Below are 14,474 nucleotides of genomic sequence, written 5' to 3'. Positions count from 1 at the left end.
ACTGTTTCAGAAGTAGTCAAAAAGTTTCTTCAAGATTCTTGTATTTGGTAGGCGCAGTGTGCGATTTGTGTTTTTACCAGTGGGGGGGTTGTTTTAGGGGGTTAGCATAATTATATATGTTACTAGCTTGGACCGTGGTTAAACCCGTCGTTAAACAGTTATTTATAAATAGATGTTAATGCTGAAACGCATTATTCACATGTATGCACTATCAGAAAAGCCACTTTGTGAGATGTTTTAGTAAACCTTCAAATTTAGATGTCTCCTGAGTTGATCAGGAACCATCATGTTTCAGTTTTTCAAAAAGATGGACAAGAGTATTGTGACTTTCAAGAAAAGCTCGAACAGCAGTAAATGAGGAAGCAACCCAATGTACACAAAAAATATGGCGTAGTTTTAATAGCTGCGAGGATAATTCTTGTGAAACACTTTGTAGTAGTCTCTGATTTTTGGGACTTCAAGAAAACACAGAATATAAGGAGTCTAAAAAAACCTGTATACGGTATACATCTGCTACATTATTCATAACATCGTGGACAGCTAATTTCATTTTGTGGTTCATACAATGAACAACAGTTAAATCCTTATGTAAATGAGCACGCAGTAGAGCAGCTAAGCCTTTGCAAGGTGCAAGCATTGTTGAGCCACCATTTGCTGCGATACCTACTAGGTGGTTTTTTAGTTCATCATTTGTAATGCCATACTTTTCAAGAGCTGCTAACAGTGTGCTGAAAATGCATTCTCCTGTCCCACTTTCTAATTCAACAATGTCAAAAAAATAATCGCAAGCAACTCCCTCAAAGGACAAACGTATATATATTATTAAACAAGTTTTATTGGAAACCGGTGTACTTTCATCCAACATGATACTAAAGTTTGTACCCGATTCTGCAAGAAAGTGAGCAAGATTCTTTTTCATTTCTTCTCCTACAAACATAATGATATTTCGGCATGCATGGTCAGAATGAAGCATACTACCAACTGATAAACCATTAAGCTTTTGTAGTTCGATTACTGCAGGATACGATTTGAAAGATAATTTCTGTTTAGCTGTTACATATGCAGATCTGAACAACGAAGCAGTTGCGATTACTTTTTCTTGATGCCGCTTTCCCCACAAACGCATTTTTCTAAACTTTTCTTTTCTTTTATACTCATGATTTCTATGCACTTCATGTGTGATTTGCACTTTGCATGATCCCCAATATTATCATTTAGTTTTTTGGCGTTATTAGCAGAAACACCAGCTAAAAATGCGTTATCGATACACACACGTTCACTGCTTTCCAGCTTAAGTTCACGAACTTGTGAACACACTATGCATATTACTAAGTTTTTGTCATTTACGGACAGCCACGGCTTAGTCTTTTGCCAATTTTGAAAAAGTGATAAGGCAACACAATTTCCTACTATAATCTCAAGAGTACTGTTACTCCCATTCCTACCTTGAGAGGTGTCACAGTTTTCAGTCACTGGAGATTCAGTCTCTTCCCCTGTATTAGCACCATCATTACCGTTTTCTTTTTTACATTCACGGTCTATTTTAACTCTTTTAGCACCACTGCTAGTATCCTGACTGTCAGAGTTTGTACACGTATCAGGTAATGCACTGCTCTTAAGAAAATCAGAAATTTTGCTTTGTTTGAATGGCATCCTGAAATTCCATAGTTCTTACAGGCCCGGACACACTCAACTCACTAATGAAGCTACTGAAGTGGGAACGTGTGCAGATCTCCGTGTGTTTGGCAGATGCAAGGCAACGAACGAACAGCACCAATGAATTTGGAGTATGTGATGCTGGGGAGCTTGTGTTAAGCTCCACCCATGTGGTTCACGGCTAGCGAGGTCGACTGTCCGATCCTGTCTGACCAGTACCGTTGCTCACTTTACACTACTTTGTGCTTTCATCCCAGGAGCATTAGTCCATGCCATACCGTTGCCAAAAGGTGGCCTAACAGTAAATGTTCGCACAGGTACCGGACCGGTCACCACCCTGTGTCAGAGCCCATGGTGGGAATTTCAGCCCCCAGCTCACCCAACTCTGCGGTATGACTGCTGCGGCATGACTGCCACACTACTTTCCTTGCAAGCTTGCAAGTAAACGGATGACGCACCTTAGACAAAAGCAACAATGACAACATGATAATGATGATTTAGTTCTAAAGGTTTTGAAATGCTTGACTACTACATGCATGGAGAGCTGCATCAAATCAGTCTCTGGACTGAAGACAACAACAATAACTACTAGATAACACTTTTTCAAAATTAATAAGCAAACATATTAATAGTATTAATAGTAAGACTGTATTAAAACTTTCAGTGTTCGGCTCCACAAATTTAAATTATATGTAAAGTTTTACTCCAGTGCATGGGAAATAAACATCCTAGGTTGGGATGCATAAACTAAAACCAGAGGAGGGGATGGTCTGATGCAGAGAGGGGGAAATCCCTCCCCCCAATCCTTCCCCCCCCCCTCCCCCCCCAGGAAATCGCACACTGGGTAGGCGAGATATGTGGCTGAAAAACGCAATCTTTCTTTTCTGCATTGTATCAATAATGGATTCACTTTCTTTATTCACTACTGAATTGAGCAAAAGTCTCCACTGCCCATTAACTTGATGTTTCTTACTGATAATTGTTCAGAGTATTCTTCTATCAACTTTCTGCAATTTGTCAGTTGTTACTAGTTTCACTTGGATATGTTGCTTCCGGTTTAAAGATGGAGGAGTAATGTTGAAATTTAGCATTTATTGAGAGAGATCATTTTTTGTAGGTGGTTCTCTGCACTTGCTGAAGTTTTAATGTTCTACTATCTGTTGAAACTCTTTCATTAACATTCCAGCTAATAATCTCACCAACATATTTAAACTTCCACAAATAACTGAAAATAGAATTCAGAATTTCTGCTTTTACTTTGCCACCATATTTTCACCATTCCTGATGATGATGGTGGTGCTGGTAACCTAATTATTATAGTGTTTAATTGTTTAGTTTTGCAACATCTCTTTATTTTGGCATTGTTGGCTGTAATGTAATGATAGAGGGCAGAGATAAACAAGGAAAAAAGCTACAGGAGAAAACTACTCTTGCTGAGTGACACTTTGTTGTTTGATTCTGTTGGATTAAACTCTTCTTTGCCATAATTATGAATGTAGTTCTATGCATGTCTCAGTTAATAAACTTTCCCACAAAAGCAGAAAGCTCTGGAGCACACATTTATTTTTAATATCATGTTTTATTTTATTTTCTGTTACCAGATTTAATTTCAGCAACAATTATATGACATCTGACTGGTGCATGGAAATATTTCATGTACAAATAGAAAGATTTAACTGTTAATTATTGCTGATGAAATTGCATTCATGCTATGTTTATGCCAGTAAAGTAACTAATTAGAAAGTTACAATTAATGTAAATTACTTTCATTTCCAAATGTACTACTTTGTGAAAAAGCTGCTGAATGTTGCAGAAAGATGTCTCTCAGATGGCCATGAGTATCGGCATGGAGCAGTGGTACCCGGTGGAACTAGGTGCTCTACGTGTGCGTGTTACTTTGGTGAAATTCTTTGCCAGTTATCACCAGCAGCAGCATGCCCTCCTCCTCCACCAGGCTGCCGTACTACACCAACAGCAACTCATCTTGATCTTAATACATGTTGCCCTAGGGTACTTTGTGGTGAGTATTAAAAATGCAAAATTTCAATCTCTCTTCTTATATGCAAGAAAGGGAACCATCAATTATGCCCATATTGGTAGTATTTTAAATAAAGGATAATTAATTGAAACCCTCAGCTGCCGACAGGTGTTGTTGACATATCTCGATGGGGAGAGCTGAAAATGTGTGGCCTGACTGGGACTTGAACCCAAGATCTCCTGCTTACATGGCAGATGCTCTATTCGTCTGAGCCACCGAGGACACAGAGGAATAGCATGACTGCAGGGATTTATCCCTTGCATGCCTCCCGTGAGACCTACCTTCCCAACTGTCCACAATCTACATAGGTAATGTACCTAATAGATATTTGCTCATCCACTCATTACTCGCACACACAAAGGTGATGATTCACGTAAGAGTTTGGGCAACCTGTGCCCATTCGCACAGACGAAGGTCAATGGCTGGGTAGCCTTTAAATATGTATATAAAGATAGTGACTGTTCTTGACAGAACAGATACCATTGATGACATTTTCAGCTGTCCCCATCAAGGTATATCAACAACACCTGTCGGCAGCTGGGGGTTTCAATTGTTGTTGTTGTTGTGGTCTTCAGTCCTGAGACTGGTTTGATGCAGCTCTCCATGCTACTCTATCCTGTGCAAGCTTCTTCATCTCCCAGTACCTACTGCAACCTATATCCTTCTGAATCTGCTTAGTGTATTCATCTCTTGGTCTCCCTCTACGATTTTTACCCTCCACGCTGCCTTCCAATGCTAAATTTGTGATCCCTTGATGCCTCAAAACATGTCCTACCAACCGATCCCTTCTTCTAGTCAAGTTGAGCCACAAACTTCTCTTCTCCCCAATCCTATTCAATACCTCCTCATTAGTTACGTGATCTACCCACCTTATCTTCAGCATTCTTCTGTAGCACCACATTTCGAAAGCTTCTATTCTCTTCTTGTCCAAACTGGTTATCGTCCATGTTTCACTTCCATACATGGCTACACTCCATACAAATACTTTCAGAAACGACTTCCTGACACTTAAATCTACACTCGATGTTAACAAACTTCTCTTCTTCAGAAACAATTTCCTTGCCATTGCCAGTCTACATTTTATATCCTCTCTACTTTGACCATCATCAGTTATTTTACTCCCTAAATAGCAAAACTCCTTTACTACTTTAAGTGTCTCATTTCCTAATCTAATCCCCTCAGCATCACTCGATTTAATTTGACTACATTCCATTATCCTCGTTTTGCTTTTGTTGATGTTCATCTTATATCCTCCTTTCAAGACACTGTCCATTCTGTTCAACTGCTCTTCCAAGTCCTTTGCTCTCTCTGACAGAATTACAATGTCATCGGCGAACCTCAAAGTTTTTACTTCTTCTCCATACATTTTAATACCTACTCTGAATTTTTCTTTTTTTTCCCTTTACTGCTTGCTCAATATACAGATTGAATATCATCGGGGAGAGGCTACAACCCTGTCTCACTCCTTGCCCAACCACTGCATCCCTTTCATGCCCCTCGACTCTTATAACTGCCATCTGGTTTCTGTACAAATTGTAAATAGCCTTTCGCTCCCTGTATTTTACCCCTGCCACCTTCAGAATTTGAAAGAGAGTATTCCAGTCAACATTGTCAAAAGCTTTCTCTAAGTCTACAAATGCTAGAAACGTAGATTTGCCTTTTCTTAATCTTTCTTCTAAGATAAGTCGTAAGGTCAGTATTGCCTCACGTGTTCCAACATTTCTACAGAATCCAAACGGATCTTCCCCGAGGTCCGCTTCTACCAGTTTTTCCATTTGTCTGTAAAGAATTCGCATTAGTATTTTGCAGCTGTGACTCATTAAATTGATAATTCGGTAATTTTCACATCTGTCACCAGCTGCTTTCTTTGGGATTGGAATTATTATATTCTTCTTGAAGTCTGTGGGTATTTCGCCTGTCTCATACATCTTGCTCACCAGATGGTAGAGTTTTGTCATGAATGGCTCTCCCAAGGCCATCAGCAGTTCTAATGGAATGTTGTCTACTCCCGGGGCCTTGTTTCGACTCAGGTCTTTCAGTGCTCTGTCAAACTCTTCACGCAGTACCTTATCTCCCATTTCATCTTCATCTACATCCTCTTCCATTTCCATAATATTGTCCTCAAGTACATCGCCCTTGTATAAACCCTCTATATACTCCTTCCACCTTTCTGCCTTCCCTTCTTTGCTTAGAACTGGGTTGCCATCTGAGCTCTTGATATTCATACAAGTGGTTCTCTTCTCTCCAAAGGTCTCTTTAATTTTCCTGTAGGCAGAATCTATCTTACCCCTAGTGAGACAAGCCTCTACATCCTTACATTTGTCCTCTAGCCATCCCTGCTTAGCCATTTTGCACTTTCTGTCGATCTCATTTTTGAGACGTTTATATTCCTTTTTGCCTGCTTCATTTACTGCATTTTTATATTTTCTCCTTTCATCAATTAAATTCAATATTTCTTCTGTTACCCAAGGATTTCTGCTAGCCTTCGTCTTTTTACCTACTTGGTCCTCTGCTGCCTTCACTACTTCATCCCTCAGAGCTACCCATTCTTCTTCTACTGTATTTCTTCCCCCCATTCCTGTCAATTGTTCCCTTATGCTCTCCCTCAAACTCTCTACAACCTCTGGTTCATTCAGTTTATCCAGGTCCCATCTCCTTAAATTCCCACCTTTTTGCAGTTTCTTCAGTTTCAATCTGCAGTTCATAAGCAATAGATTGTGGTCAGAATCCACATCTGCCCCTGGAAATGTCTTACAATTTAAAACCTGGTTCCTAAATCTCTGTCTTACCATTATACAATCTATCTGATACCTTTTAGTATCTCCAGGATTCTTCCAGGTATACAACCTTCTTTTATGATTCTTGAGCCAAGTGTTAGCTATGATTAAGTTATGCTCTGTGCAAAATTCTACAAGGCGGCTTCCTCTTTCATTTCTTCCCCCCAATCCATATTCACCTACTATGTTTCCTTCTCTCCCTTTTCCTACTGATGAATTCCAGTCACCCATGACTATTAAATTTTCGTGTCCCTTCACTACCTGAATAATTTCTTTTATCTCGTCATATATTTCATCAATTTCTTCATCATCTGCAGAGCTAGTTGGCATATAAACTTGTACTACTGTAGTAGGCATGGGCTTTGTGTCTATCTTGGCCACAATAATGCGTTCAAATTATCATTTATTCTAGAGGAGCTGCACTGTCATCAATGGTATCTGTTCTTTCGAGAACAGTTACTATCTTCATATATATAGTTACAGGCTACCCAGCCATTGACCTTCATCTGTGCGAATGCACACAGGTTGCCCAAACTCTTACGGGAATCATTGCCTTAGTGTTTGTGAGTAATGAGTGGGTGGGCAAATATCTACTAGATACATTATGTATGTGGATTGTGGACAGTTGGGAATGTAGTTCTCACAGGAGGCATGCAAGGGATATTTCACTGCAGTAATATTATTCATCTGTGTCCTTGGTGACTCAGATAGATAGAGCATCTGCCATGTAAGCAGGAGATCCCGGGTTCAAGTCCCGATCAGGGCACATATTTTCAGCTGTCCCCATCGAGGTATATCAACAACACCTGTCGGCACCTGCGGGTTTCAATTAATTATCATTTATTCTAGAGAAGCTGCACGATCAATAATGGTATCTGTTCTATTGAGAACAGTTACTATCTTCATATATGCATTTTAAATAGATAGTTTTTTCCCACAGTGTTATGGGGGTCAATTTGTCTAGTGTTACTACAAGATGACCAGACCCTATCTACATCTCCATCTATACTCCACAAACTACCGTCAAGTGTATGGAAAAGATCACATCCCATTGTACCAGTTACTAGGGTTTCTTTCCATTCCATTCAAATATGGAGCAAGGGAAGAATGACTGTTTAAGTACCTCAGTGTGTGCTGCAGTTAACCTAATCTTGTCCTCAAGATTCCTACAGAAGTGGTACACATTGGGTAGATTATATTTTTAGAGACATCATTGAAAAATGGTTCCTGAAACTTTGTACATAGTGTTTCTCAATAGAGTTCACATCTATCTTCATGAGTCCGCCAGTTCAGTTTCTTCAGCATCTCTGTGACATTGTCATGGGTTCCACCCAATTGAGCAATATTCTAGGATGGGTCATATGAATGGTTTTCAAGAAATTGCCTTTGTAGGCTTATTGCATTTCCCCAGTATTCTACCAGTAAACTGAAGTCTGCCACCTGTTTTACCCTGACTGAGCCTATGTGACCATTCGATTTTGTATACATCCATGTCTTTGCATGAATTAACTGATTCCAGTGGGACCAACTGGTGTTATAGTCACTGGACACATCACCCATATCTCATGACATAAACCAGCAGTTACACCTTTTAAGTATTCTTCTGTAGGTTTATTCCTGGTGGTTCTTATACCATCTCTCATGGAGTTTTTCATGTTCATATATGGGGTATTTTAGGTGTATTGATAAATGCTTTTTGGCAGTAGTTACGACATTTTGTATATGCTTTCCTATCCTTTACATCTTAAATCTTCATGTTTTTAGTTTTCATTTTCGAGTATAGTAGCTTAGGACAGGACCCCCCCCCCCCCCCCAGCTGTTTAGTATGTCTGTTTTTCACTGTACTTCCAGATAATCTGATGATGCCCTACCTGGGTGAAATGCATAATTTTTGCGCCAATAAAGAGCATCGTTCAACCTTGGAGTGTCTTTTAATATTGATCAAAATAAAGTAATGAAGGTCAATGGCTGACAATCAAATTCCTGGATGTCTCCAATGCAGAGGCCAAGTCCTGACAATGGTGAAGGCAGGCATTGGTGGCTTTGTTGATTGGTACCTGATGTGGCACACCATCGCACAAAGCAAGGGTTCCGATTGGGCTCTGATTGTGGAACTCCAGATGCAGTCCATACTCAGCAACAGAATGCATCTCTGAGCAACTTTGCTCACCTTAAATACCCAGGCCATGCAGAGATACTAGAGAAACTACTTGCACTGCCACCTGATGGCCTAGGCAGTGTGCACAATTGAACTCTGTAGGTTGCTAAAGTAACCCATTGAAGATTAGATCACCTGATATACCTTTGCTGTGAGAGGGGCTGCTGATCTGCAGGGTGTAAAGCCCATACACAGCACAGCATTAATTTGCAGATATACTCTTCATTTCCCCTTTTCTTTGCCTCTTTAATAACTTTGTGGTAGGTCTTACTGTATTCTTTGATATAATTTTGCATTTTTAATAGTACTTTTTTGTTTTTTTTATATGAATCTAGAAATCATTTCCTTGCACTGGAGATTTTTATCCCCTTAGTAATCAAACTTTTGTTTCTCATTGGTTTTAATTTACCCTGCTTTAGTGGGAAGAATATGTCAAAATAGTACTTATATGATCCATGAAAGTTATCAAACGTTCTATTTACATCTGTTTCATTGAACACTTCATCCCATGTTTCTCGGCTTAACATGTTGCAAAAGTTTGCTACATTGCCTTCACTGAAATCCCTGCACTCAGTTATTTTAATGGGAGATATTTTCTGTGAAAATAATTCCAGTGATAACAAGACAGCCTCATGATCACTGTATCCCATCTTAACTTTGACAATACAACATACAAGTAACAAGCACATTTATCTTTAAAACTAATAAAACTGCATGATTCCTCTGCGTCAATACTGAAATTACAGACTCAGTTTCTTTTACTTGTTTTGAGGTTACAATAACAAAGCTTTAAAAACTTTGACTTATAAGGCTGCAAGGGAATTAACAGTGTGTTCTACCATCTGTAGCACTGTCCTTCACACTGTGCAGTTGGGATGAGATTTACCAGGACTTTGGGAATTTGTCTGTATTGGCAACTGTTTCAAAAAAGGCAATCAAGATTGGTTGTGAGGTACATAAGGATTTAATAGCTAAATTTCTTTTCCTTTCCTTTCCTTTTCTTTTCTTTTTTAAAAAAGAACCTTTGGATATGGGCTATTTGCACAAGAGTATATAGGTATGGAAGAATGTATATGTTTCTTGTATGTGTGTGTATCTTCTGTTATATTGTATTGTAACTGCTTGTATGTCTGTCTATCAACACACATTCACCAATGCAAAAATAAATGCAGTTCTGCTATTAAGAAAGACACAATGACAGGAGCAAAACTGTCATTTAAGTACTCTCACAAGCACATGTAGGTAATTATTCAGAGACAAATAATTTTCTTCGGAATATATTTTTTTAATAGCTGCTAGAAAATTTCTTTTTTCAAAACTGTATTTTTTTGTGTACAGGAAGATCTTCTATTCTTTTGATCTCTTCTGCTCTCTTCACTTTTCTGTCATTTCTTAAAGAGGCAGTTACAGTGGTTTGGGCTCAAAAAGATTTTGTATCAGAAATTATCCCTACATTTCTAGGTTCCTGATATTTGAAGGTTTCATGGTCAAAAGCTTGAGTGATTGCAGATCATTATTGCTGATCTGTATCATTTTATTGCTCATATGGAGAAACGTTATTAAAATGGTCTCATGATGTTGGTTTTACAGTAAATTTATGATAGTTACTTTTTAAGACCTTTGAAACCAAATTCATAATTAACATGAGTGCTTACTGATTTCAGCTTCTTGCACACTAAAGCTTTGTTTTTTCCTAGTCAAAGGCCAATTTCCAAAGAACTACATCCCTCTTCTTTCATCTTGCCACAGTGGTCCTGCCTTCCACTGCCAAGAGTTCATGGCTGTAAAGTTCTCTTGCGATTACTGACTAAACAATGATAAATGAATTCATGCACACAGGCTTGTACACTACAAACATTTATGTGCAGAAATATACAGTCTATTCAATGAGGAATTGATTAATTTTAGACTTAAGATCTCAGTGTTTATTAATTATGATTTTTTATGTTAAGCTAACACATCCTTTAGTTATCTATGTTGTTTACTAGGAGAGACAAATTAAGTGAATGTTTGCAGCATGAGAGCAAGGTGGTAAGAGTATGAACAAAGTCTCAATTTTATTGGTGTCTTCACTCTTTGATACTATTTGTAATACTTGCAGGTGATATGAGTTCGCCAACAACAGCTGTAGACATACCACAGCTACCTGCACCCCCCATAAAACCAAATATCATACCAGGAGTGACACGGAAGCCTGTAACTGTGGCATCTGGTGTTGTGACACCTGACCCATTTCGTGATGTTATTCGTACGGAACCAGCACCTGATCTCCCGGCCCTCATTGGTGATATGATGTTACTTGACCTACGCACATCTACAACTCCAATGCCAATTATTACCAGTGAGACTCCTGCAACTGATAAATCATCAGAACAGCATGAAACATCAAGTCCAAGAAGTAACATCACTCTTGAAAAATTACCTTTTCTATTAACAGGTCCTGGCCCAGTTAATGATAGCTCGAAAAATGAAACAGAAATGAAAGATGAAGATGATTCAGCTCATTTATTTGATAGTGTCTTGCAGTTTCTCTTCCCTGTTGATTCACCTAATGTTTCAACAAAGATGTCTCCAAACATGTTTAACGCTTCAAAGCCTCCATCACTGATTACAATAAGTAAAAACCACAGTAATATAAATACTATGAATTTAAATAATTTACATAATGTCAGTGACTCATCAGAAATGTCAGCTGTTTTCATTACTGATTCTAGTACCCACAAAAGAGAAAAAAATGAAAATGATAAAGACATGTTAACAACATTGCCAAATGGATCACTAACAACTACTGACCAGCCACAAATACTGTCTGCAGACCCAGGTGCTGCCTCAGGTTTGCTGAAACTGGCTGGGTGCAATATCTATGGACGCATGTATCGTGTTGGTCGTATTATTTCTGAACTGTCAGGTCCATGTCTGGAGTGCATGTGCACTGAAGTTGGGGTTCAATGCAGACCACTTGACTGCTGACATAACGTCTTTCTTTAGTGTCAGTGTAAAGCAGCATAAGACTTATGCCAGCAGGTGCATAAGGACTACACATTATAATGTTCACTCAGATGGGCTCACTATTGTATGTTACTGTGCACATGGTTTTGAATATTTTATCTGTAAATTTAGTACAAGAGTTTCATGTAGATAAACAAATACTTCTGAGGAGAGAGATTCCAGAATTGCAAATAAACTATAGCTGCGCTACATATCTGCAGAAGTTCCATTTTTTTTTTACTTGCTTAGAAATTTCTTACATTATAGCATCTTATATTAATATAGCATAATATGTGTTACAAAAACATTGAGAGGTAACACATTTGCTCACATCTGCAACTTTTTTAAAATGTCATTAAGGCTCTAGCATTCATAACATATTTGTGGCAAAATAAAAGTATTAACAACAATTTTACAATATTTAGTACTTTTTAAGTAATCTGTATTTGAACCTAAAGTATGGAAAATCATCAAATCTTGATTTGTTTTTGGGATAAGTGAGTCCACTGAGAACATTTTTGTAGTCATGTCATATAATGACATACACTAATTTATTTTTTAATATATGTGCATTCACAGTCCTGCATTTCATTCAAGAAAGAGCTTTTATATTTGTTGCATTTTAGCATTTTAGTGAAAATTTGTTAGATAAAAGTCTGCAGATTTCATCTGGCCTAGTATTTACAAACAGTTAAAAGAGCATTTCACTTTGTAAAGAAGCCCATTCAGCAAGGGAAAGAAATGCATCTTTTTATGTGAATATACATGCACCTCATATTTTCCACCATTGACAGGCCTCACCCACCGAATTTACTTGTATGCAGGAAATGTGATTACAGTATTACCTCAGTCCAGTTATATCTATTTGAGATAAAAAATCTTGTCACTAACCTTAATAACACCATCAGTTCTTGCCACAGCATTCTTGTCATTCCTTCATACCATGAAAATTGTGTAATCTGTTTAGTAAAGTACTATATCACACATGTACAAATAACAAAAAGACCTTCTTTCATCAAGACTGTAACATTTTTATGATACTGTGTTTAAACTTTTATTTAAATTATAATATGTAGATATTAAGTTCTTCCAGTCTTTTGAGAATGTGTCCACTTTGCTTTGTTATAAAAGGAATTGAGATATTCAAACCAATCCAAAATTCTTTATGTAATCTTTAAATATAGTAAGGAAAGTTCTGGCAAAATGTAAATACTTTAGGAGTAAAGGAGACCACTCACCAAATACCATAAGATTGAGTCATTAACAAAAACACACCAAAGAGGAAGAATACTTGCTAGCTTTTGGAAAAAATCCTTTGTTGAGTTAGAGTACAACACACACACACACACACACACACACACACACACACACACACACACACACACATACAGACACACACACCACACACCAGTACCCTATGTTGTTCTGGCTGGACACTCGGTCAGCACAATGTTGGCGCACCGATGTGCACGCCTGTGTGTGTGTGTGTGTGTGTGTGTGTGTGTGTGTGTGTGTGTGTGTGTGTTTGAGATTTGTACTACAAAGGATTTATTCGGAATGCTAGCAAGTTTTCTTTTTACTTTGTGTGTGCCCGTAGACAGCTCAAGGCACGTGCTATTCAATGAGTGGACTCCTTTACTCCTAAAGTATTTACTTAATCTGTGATATTTATGGAATATATAATTTAATTTTTTCAAGATCACTGGAACTGAATGTAGCTTTATATTCCTCTTTTAGCTTAACCAAGTAACACATTTGTTCAAAATGTTCTCTTGGTGCCATTTAGCTCATTATAATTTTTAAAATAAAATGTGTTGGCAATGAATAACATTATGGCTTGGTTACTTATTTGCATGAGTATTGTAAAGTAATTTATATGTGAGATAATGTGATAATATTATTATTATTTAGGTTTCTAAAGTAGAATATCAGAATATGCATTTCATAGAGCACTGTGGACATATTTTGCTGTAATATTTAAATATCCAAAGTGTTACTTAGTGATAGACTTATATTTATCATGAAGAGGTGATAAAAGGTGCCAAACAGAGGCTTTAATTAATTATACAGAATAAATGGAGAACTCTCAAAGGAAGTTCTTGGTTTTGTGTTTCCATGTTGTCTTGTTGATTTTTGTTACATTATTTTGTAATGCTTTTTGGTGTGTGTGTAGACTTATTAAATAGTAAACATTGCAAGTAATTAGTTCTTAAAGTGAGTGCTGTGACAGGTTAGGCACTTTAGTAAAATAAAGCAATAGTTTATGGAGAAATGTCATTCATTGGTGCAAATTAACTATGTGCAACTCTGACCATCATAATTATTAGTTCTGTAAGACCCTCCATAATAAAAGAAGAAGAAGAAAAAGCTTTTAAAAGTAATATGCGCACATGAGATTAATTGCATAATAGTGTATTCTTAATGTATTTATGTTTTTTTGGATGATGATTGTTCAAATTATAACAAAAAATAAACTGAGTGAAAAAAACTGATAGTAACAAAAATGAGTCCTAAACATTTACTTTTCATACACCCAACTCTTAATGCATGCTCAGGTCCTTGTCTGATAGTGTTATTACATAATGTTTTATGGTGTGCTCTTACTTTCCATTTACCAAGTCTTTAATTTGTTGTTATTTTTTGTTGTTTCTTGTAACGTACCATAACTAAAGGATCACATTGAAGAAAACTCTTTGCTGCCTGTGAAGAGACTGCCGTTTCCTTCCCTTAGAAATATACTGAAGTTTATGAGAGTAGAAATAACTATAGTACCTAAGAAACAATCAGTATCACTGTTACTATAAGAATCCATGAAGCTATTACTACAGAGGCGTTTGTAAAAAATGTTACTTCCATG

At 37.5% G+C, this 14,474-nt stretch overlaps 1 protein-coding gene across 2 annotated transcripts in view; it reads left to right on the top strand.

Annotated features, from left to right (window-relative positions):
- The window catches only part of LOC124601977, a 447,674-nt gene extending 433,564 nt beyond the window's left edge, over positions 1 to 14,110 (top strand). For both annotated transcript variants that reach the window (XM_047136288.1, XM_047136287.1), the window contains 2 exons: positions 3,470 to 3,676; positions 10,731 to 14,110. In XM_047136288.1, coding sequence (XP_046992244.1) covers positions 3,470 to 3,676; positions 10,731 to 11,599 — 1,076 coding nt within the window. In that variant the 3' untranslated portion in view covers positions 11,600 to 14,110. The remainder of the gene's footprint in view (positions 1 to 3,469; positions 3,677 to 10,730) is intronic.
- Positions 14,111 to 14,474: the final 364 nt, after the last annotated feature.

This window comes from Schistocerca americana, chromosome 1 (assembly GCF_021461395.2).
Source record: "Schistocerca americana isolate TAMUIC-IGC-003095 chromosome 1, iqSchAmer2.1, whole genome shotgun sequence".
NCBI lineage: Eukaryota > Metazoa > Arthropoda > Insecta > Orthoptera > Acrididae > Schistocerca > Schistocerca americana.
The sequence above is the reverse complement of the archived record's forward strand: the minus strand, read 5'-3'. Positions and strand labels throughout refer to the sequence as shown.